This window comes from Pomacea canaliculata, linkage group LG8 (assembly GCF_003073045.1).
Source record: "Pomacea canaliculata isolate SZHN2017 linkage group LG8, ASM307304v1, whole genome shotgun sequence".
NCBI lineage: Eukaryota > Metazoa > Mollusca > Gastropoda > Architaenioglossa > Ampullariidae > Pomacea > Pomacea canaliculata.
Window position 1 is genome coordinate 6,550,137 of NC_037597.1, and position 21,467 is coordinate 6,571,603.

The window sequence follows — 21,467 nt, forward strand, 5'->3', positions numbered from 1 at the left end:
TTTCCTCATTCCCTACACATGGTAGACTTGTCTATCTCGCCAGGAAGTGAGAGAACTCGCCAGATGGTCTGAATTTTTTTGCGCCCTGCTACCCCTGCTAGAACTTTCAATATTTAAAAAAGCAAACTTGTCACACGCTCGTGCGCACGTGGGCCCTTTACGGTCACTAGCTGTTTACGTTTCTTCCGGTGCTGACTCACCCATGTTCACACCCGACGCCAAGCTTTTTGCTTTGCCACGTGGTCGGGATGAGAAGAAAGACCTCAAGCATAGCGCACTAGGTCCATCTCACATATTTCTATTTCACTTATTTTGCTTTTGTTTCTAAGTTTGTTATTTTGCTACATAAATAAAAGATTTTGTCCAGACTCTTCTCTTTCATTCTTGACTTATCAGTTTGAGAAAACAAGTGGTCATAAAAAGAGAAAGCTACAGACGTTCGTATTAAAACGTACAACTAAAGTATTACTAGAGTATTGAAAGACAAATATAGGCTGCAATATGAATGCATCGTCACATGTTGCACGCTTGCCATAGCTGAATGGGAGATAACCTGTGCAAGATCTTATCCGTCACGAGTTCTCGTACTTGGTGTTTGGTCATTGCAGCTTTGCAGAACATTTAGCACATTCTATGAGATTGATATAGTCGGTGATAATTCACAAGAACTGATAGCACACAACATTTCTAAGTCTTTAAGTTTTGTTTCCACGTTTTTAATTAAATCTCTGCCAATCGTCAAATTTTATTATTTCTGAATATAGAAATAACTTGTGAAATAAAACGAGTAGTTATCATCGAGGATTGAAATAAGCCATAACTCGTGGAACACGTGAACATAAAGTCTATACAACAAATATTAAAGTAAATCCGATGCTGCTGGACAGATCCATCGCCTTTGACCATCATTTAGCAGGAAAAGTAGACAACCTCATACACTGGGAAAAACCAGACTATCTGTCGCGATACCTTCAGGGAGCAAGTGAGGACCTGCAACATAATTTTAAAAAGTCAAAAAAAAAAAAAATGACACAGAAGGCCATCATCACAGTTAGAAATATGTAGGTAATGGTAAGAGTGGCTGCGTGTAGTAGAAACAGACCAAAAATAAATTTTAAAAAACGTTTTAATAAACCAATATGGACATTCTGTCAACAATTTTATGGCAGCAACAGGTGAAATTAAGTAACAGAAAATTTGCTTTAAATATTTTTACTTTGTTTTAGAAAACATACGAAAAATAATAACCGTAGGTCTATAACTTTCAAACTAAATAAACAATTTGAAATGTTGACCGTCGTAATCAAAAAGGTATCACGAGGACAGTTGCCTGAATACAGGTATCTATGGTCTGAGTAACATGAGCTATCTTAAACTCGTCATCAGAATAAATCCTGATCCATCTGTGCTATGATTTCTGACCTGATCATGTGACTAAGGTAGCATAGCTGTAGCTTCATACCGTGGTTTGCCGAGGAAGCAGTTGTAATCTCTGGACATAATCGCCAGGAAGCGAGATAAGAGAGAACATTCATACTTCTCAAGCTGCAAGTCCCAAAAGTAAAAGAATGTCTTTGACGAGGTCACCTGAAACACATTGCATCAAGTGGGTGATGTTCCTTAAGTAGCTAAAACATGTTGACAATATTCAACACATGCATCATCTGCGCTGGAGTGAGAGGCCCGCTAGCACATCAGTAACAATGGCTTGTCGCCACAAGATCGTAATATGCTAGGTTCAGATGTCATATCGGGACACTTTTTTTTCTCTGGATGTGATGCCTGGTCACAAAGCTGGTCGTCGCGGATCTTCTCCGGGTTTCTGCGGCTTATTAGTAATCTCACCAACAATACCTCATACAAAAATCGTCTGCCACCAGTCCAGTAATACAAGTTTGTGATCAGAAGTAATAACCATTTTTTTCTACTTACCTTTGAGTCACCTTGATGTTGGCCAGGTCGTGGAGTTTGTACGAGTACTCGCCGTCGTTAAGCTTGTTAACTGCAGACTCAAGAGCCTTTAGGGTGCCTTGCATCAACGGAGGGGCTGCGTCGTCGTCGCTGTCGTCGTAGGATCAGGATTGTTGATAATCGTGGTGCTGGCGGGAACACTCAGGTCCGTTGGTGATGCTCAGTCGCTCCGGTCCACTCAGCCATACTCGGGACCACACGGTGGCGTTGCAAACATACTCCTACGTAAAAGAGTTTACTTTGATCTGTGAGGATGCCGCTTCATTAAATTATTCAGTCTTATCATCAAGAAAAATAGCTAATTAAACGCATACATCGATATCCCTTCAAATATTTTAGCTTGGTCTTTGTCGAGAATCTACAAGAAAGACATCTCTGTTACCTGTCGATACATACCAGATATCTTACCTGACCCCAGCACTCCGGTATCATACCAGTTTTAGTACAAGGACTCTTCTGACGTCATCAGTACATTTATGTACTAGCACTCACCTGAGGCCCTGCTGCCACAAGAAGAGTGAGGATGTAGTTCATACCGCTGACCACCTGCAACAATGGAATGTTATCTTTGTTTTAACTTACAGAGTTTTTAAGCATTGGTGCACCTGTTAGAATGAACGTGCACACTTGACAGACACATAAACGCAGGCACACTCCCACACACTTGTCATCCTCACCAGTTGATTGGTACTGTCAGCTTTACTAGACGATAGACCGAATGAGAAATGTGTGGGGCGGCGAGGGGTTAGTTATCGTCAGTTAATGAAAGTGTCAAGCGTGTGTCTCCTACGTGTCTCTTCATTCTAAAAATATTCAAGGAAACGAGTTTAGTCGCAGAATGCAGGGAGCTGCTAGTCGCCGAAGCAAAACAAAGATTCACAATGGAAGGCAGTGAAACTGACAAGACGCTGTCACTCAAAGCTACGTCACATCGTCTGCTTCTCCAGACAAATGCAAGATGGCGCAGGCTAGGGCTGGGCTCGCCATGGCGGGAGCTACAAATGTATGCTACTTGTTCTGAAACTTTAAAATGCTTTACAAGACATTTTTTCGTGAAGCATACGCAAATCTGAAGACCATAAAAGCCAGCAAAGTTCACCATGGACATTATTCTCAGGAGAAGAGTTCTATTTTGCACAGCTAACCTGCAAAACAGAAATACCTTGTCAGCGGAAAAAATGTCTCAGTATGAAGGTAAGCTTTTCATTTTCGCATTCAGTGTTTTTTCCCTTTAATCCTCAGAAGATATCAGACCGTTGTAATAACGAAACAGGGGTTGCAAAACTGCCACACAATCTTTTTTGTCATTCTTCTCGATGGTCGAGTCTGATAACATTGGTGAGCGACATGTCAATAGTGTGATTGTTAGGAACAGGGGGTTGTTGCCCCTGTCTTTTGTTTAGAGATTTCAGAGGTTATCGCCCTTACCAGTCAGTATATGAGTGTTTTTGCTGCGTCGTGGTTTAGCGTCAGAACCCGACGTCATTTTTATGACGTAGTTTTATGACGTCATTTTTATGACGTAGTTTTAGACGGGAGAGGGGAGGGAAGAATTTATGGAGAGAGAGAGGGAGAACGGTGAAAACGGAGGAGCTGTCTGACTGTACGTGTGGATACAGAGACGGTTGGGAGAAAGGATGAGTAGCGGACTAGAGTGTGTGGATTGTCCGTTTTGGGGAACTTGTGTATGTGCAATTCAAGGAGGACTTCATTTTGGGTGTGAGTAACTAAGACTAACGATTTGTTCAAAACATACGACAGTTTGCAGTTACAGGTCGCTGTGTGGAAGACCTACGGACTTTGTGTATATTTAGTTAATGTTAATTGATTTAAAGTTTCGTTGCCCTCGACAAATCTTTGTGATATGTGATTGAAAGAACACGCAAGGGGACGCGTGAGTGTAGTGAGTGAAAGTGAGATCAAAAACAGCGTTCCTGACAGTGATCCTAACGGTTTTTGCAGTCTTGTGAACTTGCACAAACCATACAATATCCTTTTAGCTGTTTAGCACAGTTAGCTGGTTTGTGGAAGCTGTGGCGTTCGTGCACTAATTTCTCGCGTATGATGTCAGACATTTGTTTCAAAATATTAGCACTTGCCATGGGAGCTAGTATTTACCATGTTCTTAGACTTTTGCACTTTCTACATTTAAAGTAAGCAAGGTGTGATGAATGTTCGCTTGCTTTACTTGCTAAGGTGAGATCACTGTTTACTTGCCCTACTTGCTTAGCCTCTCGAAACCACTGTACAATATTCTCATTTCGCTATTTCTTTTTAATGGACACAGACGTCCATTATTGAAAAATAATATCCCATATTGACTTTATTTTATGGAGTCTAAGCATTGAGACCTATGCAAACTATTCCTTTCTCCAAAATATCCAAGTCCTTATGTGCCTTTCGTTTGTCTTTTGTTAAATATCTCGCAGTTCTCAAATAAATTTGAAGATTGAAATAACAGACAGAAAAGTGAAAATGTTTTCAAAAATGTATTTTTATACACAAGGGTTTTATAAGCTGTAATCTCTTTTATGAATCATTTCTGGACGATATTTGTTCTTTCTATTATGTATGTGCAGAGTTTTTAAAACTTACATGGTGCTTTTAAATAAATATATTTCTATTTTGACCCCCCTTTCTCTGAAATACTCGTCGACTCACCTATTTGTTAGCTTCACAAGCTGCTCATCCAAAGACCTGTTATTGAAAACCGATAAGTGGAACACGTACTTGTGTGCGGTGTGTTTGTGTGTGTGAATGAGAGAGATTGCGAAATAACATTCACAAAACCTGGATCCTTTCACTGCCGGGCCTTTATTCTTGACAAAAGTCAGGTCACTCGGCTCTGAGGCAGTTTCTTTCGAAACTCGCATTACTTTAGAAATAAAAAGCAGCGAGGGTGACATTATTGACACGTTCACAGGAGGAAAATAGAACAGTCCACAGAAAAATGCTTGCTCATGTCCTAAACTGATATTAAAATAACGAATTGTATTGTTCATCATTGTAAAATTATGTTTAACACGTCAGTGAAATAAATTAACACACAGACACACACATGCGAGCCACTTCGAATTACCAAAATGTTTAACTAACTCACCTGCTGCTGAGCGTTAATGATGGCAACGAGCTGTCGTGGAGTGTAGGTGTCATTCGTAGAGGCAGCGAGGGCTGAAAACTTCAGGTTGATGGCGTCCACAGCAAAGGTCACAGGTTCAGCGTCCATAGACAAATTCACGTTGCTTATCCCGCCAGCCAGCTGACCAGAAACCACGGCCAAGATGACTGCAGCCACCGCACAGACCAGAAGCTGCGACGTCGCCATTTTGTTGGACTTGTAATGTCGGCCTTACACCTTCCTCTGCCGAAACTCAAGTGAGGTGGCTGTCAGGGCGGGCCTGGTAGAAAGTCTTTATGTATGCAGCGATCTCACTTCAATGGAGGGTTGCGCATTTTCCTTCCAGCTTAGACGTCGGCTGGGAGAATGAGATGAATGTTTGAGTTGGTAACAGGCCAGTCAGCTTTAAAAAAAAACAACACAACAGTTATTTCATATTATAGTTTGTTACATTAATCTGCTCATTAGTACAGTTGCATTTAATACAGAATGCACAAAGGTGACTTTCTTTTCGCCTCGTCTTTTTAAAAAAGAAAAATCTCTAATTATGTCAAACACATGTCTCTCGCACGCACGCACGTGCGGTCTGGCGGGCAGCTGTCACCAATACAGTGAGGATTAGATGTCGTGGGTTCAGATCTCGTCTTAGGCATGCTGCCCTTTTCTGCATGTGGCATCTGTTTACAGAGCTGGTTGCTTTGCCGTGATGTTGCCTTCACTGCTGGCTCGGCGTGAAACATATCATTCTCCCCTGTCATAACAGTCAAGCAGTTAACCAGTCATTGTAAGAAGTACAATTATGACCAAAAGAGACTACACTAGATATACTTCATCCTCAGAAAATGACACATCATTGCAGAGAAAAATACTGCAAGACAGTGAAGGGATGATCTCATGTTCTCAATCAATTATACAACAGCACCAGTGAGTCAGTAATTAAGCAGTTTGACTTCTTATAATCTTGATATTGGTTAAAAAATTCTTGATGATAACTTGTTCATTTTGAAACCACTGGCCAAGAGAAAAAGTGTGGTGTGTTCGTGGAGGTGGATGTATGAAGGGGTGGGTCATTCTAAATCCCCAATAAAGCATATTTACGACAGGTAGTGTTGGAGTTCCTCTGTTCGACTGTCAAACAGCTCGCAGTAAACAAGTGTACCGAGTGTACCGCTGAAGGACAATCCAATTTTAGTCAAAAAGTGTCCTACACCCCTTTTTACCTCTGGGAGAGGTTGATAGAAAAATAATTGCTTGCGCTGACGATCTCGATAGTCTGATTTTGACCTATGAAATTTTTAAAAAATGTTTGAGTTGAAAACACCCTGGTTAGCCCTTTTTAATTTAAGGGTTTGAAACGTGTGAGGCCGGTTTATCGCTCTTAATTATAGCCTTGCTAGAGGGCTTTGTGGCGCCTCTTGCTCTTGTTAACAGGTTGTAGGAGGGGAAAAAAGTGGGTGCTATGAACAGTGGAAAGACAGAATGGCTACGTATCTGTCCCGTACTACCTCTGTAGTGATTGTCATAGCGAAATGGTCTGCGTGTGTGTGTGGTACTCTTGAACGATCGCGAGTGAAGAGAATCATGGGGACACAGATTGAAATTCGTACCAGGTCCTAGACGGAAGCTTTGCTACCTGGGTCAAGGGTCAAGTCGTAAAGAGAGGCTGATTAGGCTGGTCGATGTCAAGCCTCTGCACAGAGTATATTCTTGGAATGGTGACTATTCCAGAATGGTATACTTAGAGGTGCGCGAAGTGTTGAAACGTTATCCCGCAGTGGATTCTAGAGACTGGTAGGTGTTGTTCATGTCCTATGTACCATTTTGCTGTGGACAGTAGTTGGGGCCATGGGGTGACAGAAGGAACATTGCTCGTGCAGGGGACTGCAGTATTTTATGACAAAATGAACGATAATTAGTATACTGATGTGTTTCTCTAAAATACACTTCGATATGCCAAGAAGCTGCAGCAGAAATTAGTTTCAGAATGGTCCCAATACATTAGACAGACAATATAATTATTTTCCGTCGGGTTAAAAAACAAGTACTGCAGCTTCTAACACGAAAGAAACAAGAAAACCTGTTAGAATTAAGTTAATTAAGTTAATAAATTTAATTGCTTTTATATTATGTGTGTATACTTTAATTTACACGAGCAAGCCAATCAGCAAGAATAAAGAGGCAGGCAAAAATTGATCTCCATTTGACTGTCACTCAAAGCAGTTGACACAAGTATAAGACAAGATGTAAACTCTCTAGCACTATGTGAGGGCGAGAACATACTCGTTCTGCTGCAAACTGGTTCAGACTACAAGTGGAACATGCGATTTGCTTCAGTCAGGGTTATTATAACTGCCTCATGTTCGTGTACCTAGACGCAGCTTGTCCTTTCACTTTTAATAGCGACTAGGCTAAAAATATCACCTTTGCGCCAGGTGTAAAGTTTATCAACATTTCAAAGAATAATAAGCAAACTCACACACACATATAGTAAAGTATCTTTTTTGAATATGCTGAGAAAAGTAAAACACTTATTTGAGTAAACATGTAAGTCAAGGAATGTCCTGTGCGACGTTTGGTTTTAGTAATAAAAGTACAAAAATAGTTTATGGAATCCGAGTAACCAGGATTCACTTTGCATACTTATGTAATTTAAATACGCACTCCAGACGAAGGTAAGGAATTCGTTCCATGTACACATTATCAAACCCTGTGACAAGAGTGATTAGTGGAAATACTATGTGACACCAATGAAGAGGAAAGTGAAATAATGTAGGCACATGATAACATATCTGAGTAGATGAGCCTCGTACATTTTGAATATACGCTTTATAATGACTGCTGATGCTGTTGTTGACGATGATGATACTTTTAGTTTCTCTGGGTATATAAAAAGTGTAAAACTGAAAAGATAATTAGAATTTAATATTCTGGTGTAACATAAACTAATTTTTGTTTTGAGTACTGATGACACGCCTCTGTTTGAACATTTCAAAAAAGTCAATGGATCTGCTAAAGGCATTAGAAAACTTGATATTGATGTTCTTTTCTCTTGATACAGAGAGCTTTGAGCAGGATTTCTTTCGTGTCTGTTGTCTCTTTGACAGGTTTAGTGGTTGCTGCGAAGCTCCGTCTTCACAAAGATAGGCTTGACAGGGGTGGCTAGCCCTGCGGTGTTGTTTAGTACAATCGTGTCCTGCAAAGAGAATAGAATCGTCAGGGCCTTACACTTGAACAGGTAAAAAAACCCCAGTTTTTTTGTCTATTACTAGTCTCTTACAATTCTTACATAAGAATATATTTTCTTGAGCCTAAGCACTGCGATCTATAAGTATTTCTGTTAAGAAAAAACTTTGCCTGGTAGTAAATCTGATACATTTTGGGTTAAAGGCTATCGTAACCCTTTTTCAGTTTTTCCCTTCTCCCAGACTTTGTTGTTACTATTGGGAGCGTAAGGCATACAGTCAACTGCGTTATAATATGAATGTGTAGACCACAACCTGTATTGTTCTATCACTAGTAGATTGTTCATTGCTTTCTCGAAAACTCATCACTGCACACCGATTTCACTTCACGGTAATACAACTGCGACGACATTGATACCTCGGAACTGTAGATATTAGGTAAGAGTGTTTTCTCTGAAGCTGTCGTTGGCTTGATTGTTACTATGTGAACATAGTTATATACTATCAGACATATTAGATTTATTACACTGCTGTTTGACTAGACACACTCCCGCATTTGAGAATAAGTGTCCAGTAACAAGTCCACTCACACACACACACTTAAACACGTGCACATGCACATGGCACTTAATGTGTGCTAAACACTTACAAGTGTCTCTGGTACTTTAAGGAACTAAAACGTCGGATGATGGTGACGGCGGCCATCTTGGCCTCTTACAGCGCCAGTCTCATGCCGATACACTGACGAGGGCCCATCCCGAAGGCCAACTCGCGTACTATGGTCGGAATGTTGTCGTCGTCAAATCTGGTGAAAACACATTCAAAAGCAAGATGATACATTCGCTGACAAAGATTGTCCCACTCAATTTAGTGAGTGCACAATGAATGCTAGCATTGTTCATAGTTATCTAGGGATAGTATATTTACTTGCTAGAACAGCGATGTTGAGCCACAAAGTAACGTGCGCTAGCGAACTCATTCACTGAATAAAATTATGTGGACAGATAAGAGCTGCACCAACCAGATGATAGTGACCCAACAACATGACTAAAAAAACAAACAAACAAACAAACAAACACACACGTAGGTATTCATAAGTTTGAGTGATACGATATGTCTGACATGACAGCGGGTGATGTGTGGCTAGTCCAGTTGTTCTGCACCAAACTTAGCAGCTGCCTTCCTCAGATGACTGTACGGAGTCGTTGAGGTCAGATGACTATGAGGCGAATTGAGAGCGTGTTTACAGACATCTCTCGGGAAATATGAATACACAAGAAAGTACTGGTAAATGAAGAAGTTTAGCGATGTCAGTGTCACTGTTATATAGCAGTTAATGGGATCCGTTTGTTTTACCTCTCTGGTATGAACTTGTCAGGTTCAGGAAAGATCTCTTCATCCTGCATGAAGGCAGCAGAGGCAACGCCAACGGTGCTTCCGGCCTCTATGGTCAAGCCTTTTATTGTTCGGGTTTCGAGAGCACTGCGGGTAAGCCTAAAACAAACAATGGGAACACTGAGTGATGCTAATTAGCTTAACTTTCAGGGTGTTGTCATTCGTATTGATGTTAGCACTGTAAGTGAAATCAGCAGCAGTGTAAGGCTCTCTCTCGTGTCTTAGGCAGTGAACAGCTAGCTGTTAGAGGTTAATGCTGAAAACTGATGTTGGACTTGAGCATACTTGAGGTCAGTTTGAGATTTGTTGGATCCTTCTGTAGGAAGGGAGGAAGAAATGGAAAATACTGTAAGTCCACAAACAGATAAATGTACATATTTTGTAAGCCTACATAGGAGTAGGTGGAAACATGCGAAGCGTCTCTCTGAGAGTGTCGTCCAGGTACTTGATGCCCATCACATTGTCATAGGTAGGTGTGTCCTGAAAATCAAATTTAGGTTTTATTTTTTTTTATATCTACCTACAACACAGTAAAAGGTGATCCTATCAGTGCTAGAAGAAATCTGTGTGACACCAGATGTCAGCTGCATCGCAAACAATGAAGAGAAATTATTTTTTCATGAACATTCTTTTACAAACCTACTGATTTTTTAAAAGATCATGTGCATACTCATTTGCTTGGGTAAATTACCAAAGATGGCTACATGCACTTACGTTGCCGATAGCTTTCATGATCTCGTCGTAGAGTTTTTCCTGTTTGTCAGGATTGAGTGCCAGCAAGTACACCATAAAGTGTAGAGTTGTTGCCGTCGTCTCGTAGCCTGCATTGATGATGGTCACACCTTGTGCGATAATTTCATCCTTCGTCATTTCTGACAAAGAATGGCGATCAATCAGTATTTGCGTGCACTATAAAGACCACAAATGTTTTAGTCTTCTGCATACTTTATACGTACGAGATTTCCATTGAACTTAACTTTCCAGTATAACGAACTTGCCGGTTGCAAGGAAATACATTTTCAACAAAACATACTTTTATATAATTTTGCTATATTGTTTTACACTCCGTCTCAAGACAAACATTGATAATTTCGCTTTTGTCTCCCTTGTGCAAGCGCTTTATAGTTATTTGAACTTGATTCTCCTTCCTAAATTTATCTTCTATGACGATAAGTCATCGCTTACATCGCCGCTATGGTGATAATCTAAATTCGTATTTATGTATAGTGTAAATTTTACATCTGTCTATAACATCCCTCACAACATGCTACAAAACATTTGAAATACTACAAACCATACTATTCTCAATGCAAAGCTAAAATATTAGAATACACTTGTAAAGTTTTACACTGCACAGGTACTAACGTCTATCTTGAGGATTAGCGCAATGTCCTTTTCTGAGGCCTCCGCTTCAAGAAGAAGCTGAATGAAGTCATTTCGGTCCTGAAATTATACTGTTAGTGTATTAAGCTGCTCCACAACATCTTTGTCAGCTCAGCTGATCTTAAAATAGAAAAAAATTGATATAGATGATTAATGTTTATACGGTTTCGAGAATATGTTTGTGAAAAATCTCCAGACGAAGTAATTCTGCAGCACTTTTTGTGACATAATACAATGTACAATACACTATACATAATGCAATACATGATACAATACCATACTTACACTGCCGCCGTTATTCCTCCTTTCTTGTATGATTTTGTCAATAAAATGGATCATGTGATCTTCTGAGGAAGATTTTGTTAGACCTGCGAACCTTAGGAATCGTCCGATGAACGGAAAAAGCACTGAAATGAGAGCATGTTCTTTTTGTTATTTTGTGCTTGTTATTTTAAAATACATATTATGATCTATAGCCACATACTCACTCACTCTCTCACTCTCAGACAAACGCAAAACATGCATTAGTTACAATCTTCTTTGCCCACATAAAAATGTTTTCATGAACACTTTGTCTACTCACTGAAAAATGCTATTCGCAAGCCAAGAGAGGATTGTTTTCTTATCATCTGCATGGCACACTGCACAAAGGCCTCATTCTCATTGGTCAGCATATCTGTCTCCAGCCCGAATGCGGTTCCGGCAATGACATCTATGGTGTAGGCCCCAAAAACCCTGTAAACAGAACAGACACAAATAAGAAAACACTTACATGCCAGAGGTGATATACCAAGAGCTCTAGGAATAGCTCAAAAGTCGTTCCTTATTGCATTTTTATTTGCTTGATGCTTATTGTAAAAAAAACACAAAAACAAATGGTTTGTCGAAAGTTTTTCGCGACAGTAATGTTATTTTCATTCAAAAAATAATGAAAATAACATTACTCAATATACAAAATTTTTAGCACCCAGTTTTTCTACTCCCTTTGTGTGCATATGCACATATGTATGTATATTAATTTCTTCGCGTGCTTACATATATATATATAGTGTTGTGTGTGTGTGAAAGAGAGAGCTTACGCGCGTTCCCACATTGTTCGTGCTTGTGTAATGTAATATGGTATAGTTCAAATGAACGAACCTTTTGACATCCACAAGTTCTTGCTTCTCAGTTATTCTGAGCAGAGCACGTGACAGATTTTCACAACATCGAGCGATGCAGGGAGCCATCTGTAAACGTACCTAGGTGTTAATTTAAAAGTAACCGCAATCTTAATATAAACCACTTTTCATTAGGTTAGTAATAACACGCTACACAGACAATAAAATGCAAATAAACTCTCATCCGATCCTTAACAAGATGTGCTATCATAAGAAGAAAAATATCAACTAAAGTAAAGCCCTGATGGCTGTTCTACAAATCAACCTGTTAGTCATACTTAACTAATGAATAAAAGTGTTGCTGACCAGTTTTAACTTGCCGGTGCTGAATGTCGGTGTCATGGTGTGGCGTAACCGCCTCCATGTGTTATCCTCAGTAAAAGGCAGGCTGAGGTTCAACGGGTAGGTAAAAGTGTCTGCCCTCTTATTCCCCTGTACACAAAAAACGGTCTCCATGTATGTGCCCTATTTTCGGTTAACTCTTTCTATATGTGCACAATTATCTTCTTATATAATGTAAGGCTCTGAACATTATAAATTAGGATAAAAAGCAAAGAGAAAGTACATTTACAGTAAAGGACTATAAGTTCCCTATTATCTCAGTTTTAAATACTTTTAAATGTTAAGAATAATCTGACTGCAGTAAACAGAGTTTATTACTTGAAAGTGACAGCTCCTCACGTAACATTACAATAGAGAAATAAGAGAGGTAAAAAAAAATTGATTCCACTTCTCTGAGCTAAACAGTGTTTAAATTCAGAGTTAACAACAGTTTACAGAAGCTACGTGCCACGATGACAACATAGCTTCTTTAGTCCATCTGATATTTAACAGTGGAGCAATATCTCAGTCACAAACTTCAAACTATTTTTAGCATAATTCTACAGAACTGTACCTAAAGAACGAAGGGAAGACAATAAAATTTGTCAGTTTTGTTATAACAATGTAAATTAAAGCTTTTCGTGATTTACCCGATTTGTAAAGTTTGCGAAGTCTTTGATAAAAACTTCCTTCGCGATGTCCAAATCACAGGTGAGCAGCAGTGGTTGTCTCATCATGTAGATTCTTAAAATTAACAATAAAATATAAAGAGATGAACATGATATTCGAGAGTTTTCCTCGCAAATTCAGCGAGTTACATTTGTCAAAATTTCGGATTGTTTGACATTGTATGTAGTCAGCACAAAGAATTATGTCAAGATAGAGAACATGCAGAGTATAACAGCTGCCACGAGAAAGAACAATGATGGTATATTTTTTTTCTGTTCTGGGGTTATTTGCACATATTTCTAAAACTTAAAACTCTTCTAAAAAAGCAAATTTATACATTATTTAAAAAACGTGTACTATGCCTTTGATATGTACACACTCATATAAGAGTAATTGTACTGACAGCAACAAACATTTGGCTACAACAGTTTTACTTTTATTATTATAAGAACAATTCTTGTTTCTAAAATATCTAAAATATGCTGTTTCTTAAAAAAATGATTATCTTAATAGATTTGAGGCCTAAAACATTAGAAAGATGTGCCACTAGTCAATGATTTTTTCAGTCTTTGTATCAAGAAGCGTTTTAAGTTTTTTGACTGGGTAGTTATTTGGTGACTACCACAAAACAAGTGATCACTAATCTGAATTATGATGCAATCAAATCGTCTAGCAATATTTTTCAAGTCAAATAGTCTAGCAATTTTTCAATATTCAAAAAGTATGAGCTATTACTACACACAGCATCATGCTGACACACATTATTTGTCACGAATCTTACCCGAAGCTCTTCCCATACTTTTTTCTCCAGGTTCGAACACAATCAAAGATACCCTGGAAAGTTATTAAAAACAGATTAAGATTTCTCTCAGAAATTGGTGGCATTGCTACTGCGTGTTTGCTGAATGTCATAATTTTTTTTTTATCAGTTGTTCCCAGTGTTTATGGTTCCTACTGTGTCCAGCTCATATTAAACCAGTTACACTGTACAGAACACGGTGGGTAGCCTCGCATCACCAGGAACCATTTCTCGCGACAGTCTGTGGCGCAAGCTTGTCTGGTTCGGCCACATAACCAGGCACGACTGTCTGTCTATGGGTACCTTAAAGGTCGGGCGAACAGAGGAAGAACCGGTTTGTCAAACTGTTCCAACCGTAGATGCTTGTGCTACTTACTGTCTTGTAATCTGCTTTATTACAACCGCCAACTGGAAGGCGACGAGGCTGGAGTCACAGGGTTCGCCTAACAGTAGTACCGGAACTGGTTATCAGAATATTTCTTCGTCTACCCTAGTCGTTAAATAAGTGTCAGCAAGGATTTCATCTCAAAACTGCTTCTGGGTGTTTGGAGTTAGACTGCAGTATCGACATTCCACAAGATATAGTAGCCAGAGTTTCCAGGACGGGGAAAATCAGGATCAATAATCATTATGGATACATAGGTTAAGGGTTGTATATGTACCCATAGTGCACCTAGAGCGTACTCAAGCGTGACCTTCGGGATCCTGCTAGCGAAGGCCGCTGCACTCTAGTAAAATACACTATTAACACTGTCAGGGTGAAAAACCAGGACTTCCCACACATGGGCAGGTCTTCAAAAAGCTAGCTGGCTGAAAGGGGGAGGGTTGTTGAGAGGAAGGATTCACACCTTCTACGTTACTTCTTCAGACATTAAGAAAATAATATGGTTAGTCACAAGAACAAAATTCCTTCTAAGAGAAAGAGAAAAGAAACTCCGAGCTCTCAAATTGTTTGTCGTGGCTAGTTGCTGACGGTAACAGTGGCGGGAGGAATACGGAGGGACATCATTAGGATGAAGGCACACAACGATTCACGATTTCTTCGTTATGTCAGTAAGAGTGCTGTATACCCCAGCCTCTAATGTATATTGAAAGGATTGTGTTGAGATAATGAGTCTAGACTTCATTTTGTATTATTTCATTGAAACCTTTTGCCTTGTAAGCCAAGCTTGACACAGGAAAACATCAGATATATCTATTCATATGAATATTACGACGAAATGGCGTCTACAACGTTTTCTATCCTACCTTTCTCCGAAATTCCAGCACATGTCCGAAGAATGGGAGAGGGGGTGGTCCTGGAATCTCGTTCCTGGTAAAGGTTGAAAATGTCCACGTGCCATATCTAAGGCCAGAAGAAATCATGTAAATGTATAAACGATTGCGGATGTAAAAATATCACATGCACTACATACTTTACTAAATGTCCAAAGGACATTCCTCAGTACAGGTGGGAGAAGGAGAGTGAGAGAGGGAACAAGGAAAGAGAAGAAAGCGAGGGATCTTTAAGCGCACCTGTTGCTGAACATGAGCTGTCGAGTTAGCAAAGGGACATGACCTGTACAAGTGTTTCACTACTGGGCTGCACTGATGCCATGCATGCACAAACTTAACTCAAATTATCCGCAGATCAACAATTTACAATAACATCACAGTTGGAAAAGTCAGTGGTAGAAATCAACCAGGGTAAAGCCAAGCAGTCACGTATTCAATAAAGAGTGAGGATGTCCCTATGGAAGCTCCCTTTGCTTAAGAAATTATCAACACTCATGTAATGGGTTACCTTTTCTGTGGGGTAGGGGGACAGGAAAGTCTCCCACAGCTTTTATCTAGACACTCGTTTACAGTCAACAAGCACTTAAAAACTCTTCGGGGGGAGACAGTGGTGTTTGTGAAAGTGTCGAGGTGACTTTCGCGGCTTTAAGCCTTATATTTCACTCTGCATATTTGATGATTGGTTGAATGTATGTATTTTGTGTTGCTTTAATGTTTATTAACTCATTTTTGTACTTTACTTCGCACGTCGCTAAGTACTTTTTTCAGGAAGGAAAAGGTTGGGGGGTTCGCGAGCTGATTGTTGTTATTTTAATTGAATGATAGTGGGAAAATTTCATGTCTCTCTGCGGTGCTATGTTAATTTTCGCCATGATGTCGAGATTCCCGAGCCAAGGTATCGCGTTTGACGGGAAAACGCTAAACATTGTAAAACACTGTATAGACGTACACTGCTGACTACCATGATGTTGTATTGGTGTGCAGTGCAATTTTTAAAGGAGAGATTAAACAAAATAGGTCACGTGTCTTAGTGGATTGAACTCATCGTGTTAAGCCTCATTCAGTCATCCTCAGTCAACAAAATTATATGTGTACTACACACACGTTATGCATTTATATAACTTGCGCTGTAAAGTCTCATTCAAACCTTTCTGAACAACCTTTTGTAAGAGTTAATTTTTATAACTCACAAAGGCTGCGCTTGAAAAATATAAATATCCCAGCTTGCCCGTTTTGCTTGCTTGGCGTTTTTTTCTATTATTTAGCTGGTCCAAAGTACAGGACACTTTACGAAACGGAAAAAAGAAACTATGCGACACATAGTTAAATGTACGATAAAACGTGGAATATCGTGGTCTAGAATCTTACATTGTACAAGTTAGTGACATGGCATAACACACAGACTGGCACCATAAAGATACCGGCATCAAAATGTTTATCACAACACCGTAGGGTAAGCTAATGGTACAATACCAACATAAAAGTATCTTAGAGAAATAGTTCTGTAATTGAGAGCTGTGATAAAAAAGATGAAACATAACAAACAACAAGCGTAATATGAAATATGGAAAAAAAACCTTTGTTTTGTTGTTGTGTATATTTACACATACAGAAGAACGAGAATTAAAACGCCAAGGCAACAGGAACTATCCAGTTGATTAAATCCTTCATGACTGTCGACAAAATAGTCTTACATCGGAAAAATAAAGTACATGTACTTGTTAATTCTAAGGCAAGGATAGCTTTCTTCAATCTGTTTAGTAATCCTACAATGTTGCAAAAAGAGTTTTTTAGCTGATCGTAGCCGAAACTGCAAGGACCTTGTAACCTTGAAGATAGGAGATATGAGTCCCCTTACATTCCGAAGTCCGTGTCTCTCGGTGTCTGTGATATGCAAGTAACCTTGCAGCTCAGTGCATGTCATGACACCCCGAAGTGTGCCTCTCGCTCACTCCCTTTCGAGCACACTCACGGGGCCATATAAACAGGTGTTCTTTCAACAACAAAAAAATAAAATGGCTTGTCTGAAGAATTTGCATACTTTTACTAAACAAAAACAAAATTACGTAAATAAAAAGTCCTAACAATGTTATATTTCCTTAATGTAGCAGTGAATAACGTAATGGCTGACCATTGATACGTTGAAATAACACAACGCGGACGGTAATATTCCTTTAGACCAGGGGTCTCAAACTCATATTAGCCTGTGGGCCGCAGTGGAAAGTAACAGCCAGTCAGCGGGCCGCACCACGAAAAGAAATGTTTTTCATTAAATTTTACGAACACTACTGTCACTGCAGTTAAATGCTAAAATAAATTTTTATAATTATTAATTACATTTAGTGTAGTTTATTACATGCACAGGCAGTTTAGTTTATTAAAATAAGTTGACGTTGTCTCTGTACTAATAACGGGGGTAATTTTCACTGCGGAATTAATCACCAAGCACAACATACATATCGAGGGCCGCACTTCGGCCGCGGGCCGCGTGTTGAGACCCCTGCTTTAGACACACTGTCTCGGCAATGGTTCTTCACTTCAAGTAACGCCACCACCAACTGCAAAGCGTTTCTTCGGTCCTGTATAAACCAGTGTCAGCACACTGTCCCGGCAATGGCTCTTCACTTCAAGTAACACGAGAAATATCGTCCACACACAATTAAACATCCAGCTTCACGTCCTCTCGCCATTGCTCTCCCAACTGCTCTCTACCCCACTCGTCACATCTCTTTTTTTACGTCATCGACACACGCATTCAGAAAACTGACGTCATTCACGCTCTTTCGTCCTTGAACCCGGCCTGCGTACCGCAACGCGGGCGCACGCGTGCGCCCGCGGGCGCCTACGACGGCGGGCCGGACCGCAGCGAAATTTGAGTGAGCGCACGCGGGCGCACGCGTAGCTGAGAGGTACTACGCACGGCGCAAAGATGGCCGCCATGGTTGTAAGTTTAGACGTGTAGATGATATTCACGGTGGATCTTCTAATAAATAAGTATTTTGCAATAGATAGATATATGCAACGACAAAGAAGGATATTTAAAGTTCAGATTTCATCGTCATGTCTTTCTAGAGATGGTAGAATGAATTTGCCTTCGACCTTGAAACTTCGAATCGGGACGACAACAACAGAAAGTCTGCTCGTCGTTTGTTTTTACGTGATATGCTTGACTACCGCATTGTTCTTTCCACATAATCTTTAATTCTCATGGATTTTTTCCTTTTAGTTCAAATGAATGCCACTAAAAGTATATTGTTTGGCGCTGCAATAGATTGCTTCTATTAATTCCGTCAAATATGCCATAAACAAAATTAGATTTTCTACTTCGCTGTCAGCCGCCATTTTTTATCACAGGCTCTCTAGGGCGTGAGTGAGCGCCCGCGGGCATCCGCGGTGAGCGCCCGCGTTACGGTACGCAGGGCCGCGCTTAGTCCTAGCACTCGGACCAGATCTGTGACAGCACTCCATGGGTACACCATGGGTACATCAGTCACTTCTGCTACAAGATGGCGATAGGCTAAAATATGTCGTCAGTACAGGCATGAATTAAAATAATTTACTGTCAAAAGTAGGAATAATTTCAACAATTGTGAATTTGTATTGAACTGCCGATAGCGGCTTAGTTTTAGGCACAGTGTATGAGTGTGTGCATGCTTGTTTGGGGCACACTTTATTTATCTCTAAAATAATCTACGGGAGTAGTGCAATATGTGGCTTACAATATATGTCAGGGTTTGTACGAGTCACCTGCCGCAGCACCACAGACTACTGCGTTAAGTAGTTCTCCGATTTTGGAATGTGTTTGTAGGACAGTATGGTGCGATTTGGATGTCGCATTGTCAGCTTTTTCTGCAGCACAGGTTCAGAAGATCTCTTCAGAACAGCCTTACACAATATACAAGTGCTAACCACACCCTTGTGCATTTTTTATGCTTCTACATTTTTTCCCTCCGTCTGGAGTCCTCTAAAAAAATGCAAGGAATTAGACTCAGATTATTCATAGGATAGAGAAAAAGAAGATACGTGTGTATACTTACATATATGCGAGCAGGACAACCAGCAAGAATAAAGAGGCAGGCAAAAGCCAGTCCATGGCACAGCTGATCTCCATTTGACAGTCACTTAAAGCAGTTTACACGAGTTTAACACAAGATGTAAACTCTCTAGTGCTCTGTGAGGATGATAAAACACTCGTTGTGCTGCAGTGCAATATGTGATTAGCTTCAGTCAGGGTCAGTCTAACTGCCTCTGTACCTCGTCCTGCGGCTCGCTGGCGTCTGACGTTCCGCGCGTGGCGTCTGACCCACACCTCAGTGAAATGCAGGAACGAGGCAAGGCTCGACAGACCGCCTACTTTTATTTTTGAATGACCGCTGTTCCTCCACAAAATGGATTTCCTTTTACAATAGCTTCACAATGGCCAATGCAGAGATAAAATATATATATATAAACTATTTTTTAATCCAATGACATGCGCTGCAATCGTTTCGTATTCGACCGGACCGTCTTTGGAATGAAAGCATTTGGCTTCGGAGCTAAGTATAAACCTTTTATTATTGTTGTCCTTAGTTGAAAAATGTAGATCATAAACACAAGATTTGTATATCACAAAGTCACACTCGTAACGGGTCTGTTTGAAGCTCTGAAAGGACAAACCGAGTCCAGCAATTTTTTCTTTATGATCGTGTTTAGCTCATTTAAAAAAATAATAATTCCCATGGGATTCCCATGGTAATAACATTCCTATGGACAACACTGGCGATCTAACTCAAATCTTTCACGTGTGTTATTGTTAATAAAATATAAACACATTTTAAATGTGCGTTTAATAAGCTCCTATAATTTTTTATTTGATAGTTTGTTAATTCCAAGCATTGCATTTTTATTTTATAGCTGACTGCAGATAAAGACTTTTTACATAAAAAGATAACATAATAATTTGATACTGTACATATTTATCTACGTAAAAACTTATTTCTTCTTCGTCTAGCTGCTTGCAAAATTGATATTTACTTGCTGATACACGTACGTATTCCCAATTAAGTTCGTCATTTGTTGGTCACCCTCAATTATTTTTTAGCTGTTTGAAACTTGCACATTAACGGGGACCTCACACTGTCAGTTCTTGCTATCATTGTGCTAGATAATGATACGACTATGTTGTTTTGTCACCGTGTCACGATGTTTTTTGTCGAGTAGAAGGGTGTAGAAAGCGTCGATGTTGTAAATCTGGTGCTTGATCTTTGTTTAAACTTTTTACCAGCAGTCGTAGTTGGTTTTAACAGTTCGTGCTTTTTGTATAGCTGGCACTGATGTAGGAAGATCTCTTCTTTCTATTGAAAGTCCAGGACTCGCTTGTACTGTGTAAGTGACTGGAGAACAGTCGATTTTGAAATGTTTTGAGCAAATTCTTGAGTAGGGTGTGGGGACGAAGTTTGCTTGGCACATTTGAACAAAGCAGAGGTCTGTGTATGTAGATCTTTGAACAAAGTAATCCACTGGTGTTGTTGCCATTGTAGTTTTAATGTAATTTTAAGGTGTTTAACTAAATAATGCTGAACAGGTAGCAAATTTTTGAGTCAATTCTTTTGACCTCTCATCGTCATTTTATAGGCATTTTGGAGGCAAAGGAAGGTCCTAAAATAATGTTTGATGCCCTACCCTGTAACAGTTTGCTGCGTTACATGGGAGATTGTTCCATGGTAAGTGGTCCGAAACTTAGTGAGACTTGAAGGAGGGTGTTAGAGATTTGTGCTAGGTCACATACCCAAACTAGACAAGGTTGCACTGTTATTTTTGTGAGAAGGAGGTTTACGAGAACCGTAAGGGAGGTAACCACCTTTACTATGTAGTCATTTGTCTTTTGTTCTCGGCAGAAAATTCGATGCCGCTTCGTTAGACTTTTGGTCACGAATGTCACGATAGTTCGTTTGGGGTTTTTGTTTTGTGTCGAACACATGGAGGAGATTTATAAACAAAAGACTTGTACAGTCAGAACTTATGGTGTTGGTGTGCCTAATATTATTGCTCCAACTGGCATGTGAGTTATGCAGCCTTGTAGTACTTAGCACAAAGCGACATAGACTGAAACGTAAAATTGTTCATGCAGACACAATTGCTTGTTATCGCCTGTTGTACATCTGTTTTACAAACAGGAAACAAATTTCACGTTTGGTAGTCATGGATACTGGGCA

The 21,467-nt window shown here is 39.8% G+C and overlaps 2 protein-coding genes and 1 long non-coding RNA gene across 3 annotated transcripts; all 3 read right to left on the reverse strand.

The window, feature by feature from the left end:
* Positions 1 to 700: 700 nt before the first annotated feature.
* LOC112571318 lies at positions 701 to 1,589 on the reverse strand. The gene is made up of 2 exons (XR_003100794.1): positions 1,463 to 1,589; positions 701 to 990 (listed from the first exon to the last, which is right to left on the reverse strand). It is a non-coding gene; the product is annotated as an uncharacterized LOC112571318 (long non-coding RNA).
* A 347-nt stretch (positions 1,590 to 1,936) lies between these two features.
* On the reverse strand, positions 1,937 to 5,513 carry LOC112571317 (cystatin-like). The gene is made up of 3 exons (XM_025250231.1): positions 5,072 to 5,513; positions 2,464 to 2,517; positions 1,937 to 2,192 (listed from the first exon to the last, which is right to left on the reverse strand). The coding sequence occupies exons 1-3, from the start codon at positions 5,294 to 5,296 to the stop codon at positions 2,076 to 2,078; spliced, it is 396 nt and encodes a 131-aa protein (XP_025106016.1). The 5' UTR covers positions 5,297 to 5,513; the 3' UTR covers positions 1,937 to 2,075.
* Positions 5,514 to 7,175: 1,662 nt separating this feature from the next.
* LOC112570337 (cytochrome P450 3A6-like) lies at positions 7,176 to 19,630 on the reverse strand. Its single transcript, XM_025248725.1, has 14 exons — positions 19,311 to 19,630; positions 15,247 to 15,343; positions 13,981 to 14,033; positions 13,181 to 13,274; positions 12,516 to 12,641; positions 12,190 to 12,278; positions 11,633 to 11,784; positions 11,335 to 11,456; positions 11,032 to 11,109; positions 10,381 to 10,575; positions 10,058 to 10,146; positions 9,628 to 9,765; positions 8,921 to 9,076; positions 7,176 to 8,282 (listed from the first exon to the last, which is right to left on the reverse strand). Exons 1-13 carry the CDS (start codon positions 19,382 to 19,384, stop codon positions 8,986 to 8,988), a joined length of 1,398 nt encoding a protein of 465 aa, XP_025104510.1. The 5' UTR covers positions 19,385 to 19,630; the 3' UTR covers positions 7,176 to 8,282; positions 8,921 to 8,985.
* Positions 19,631 to 21,467: the final 1,837 nt, after the last annotated feature.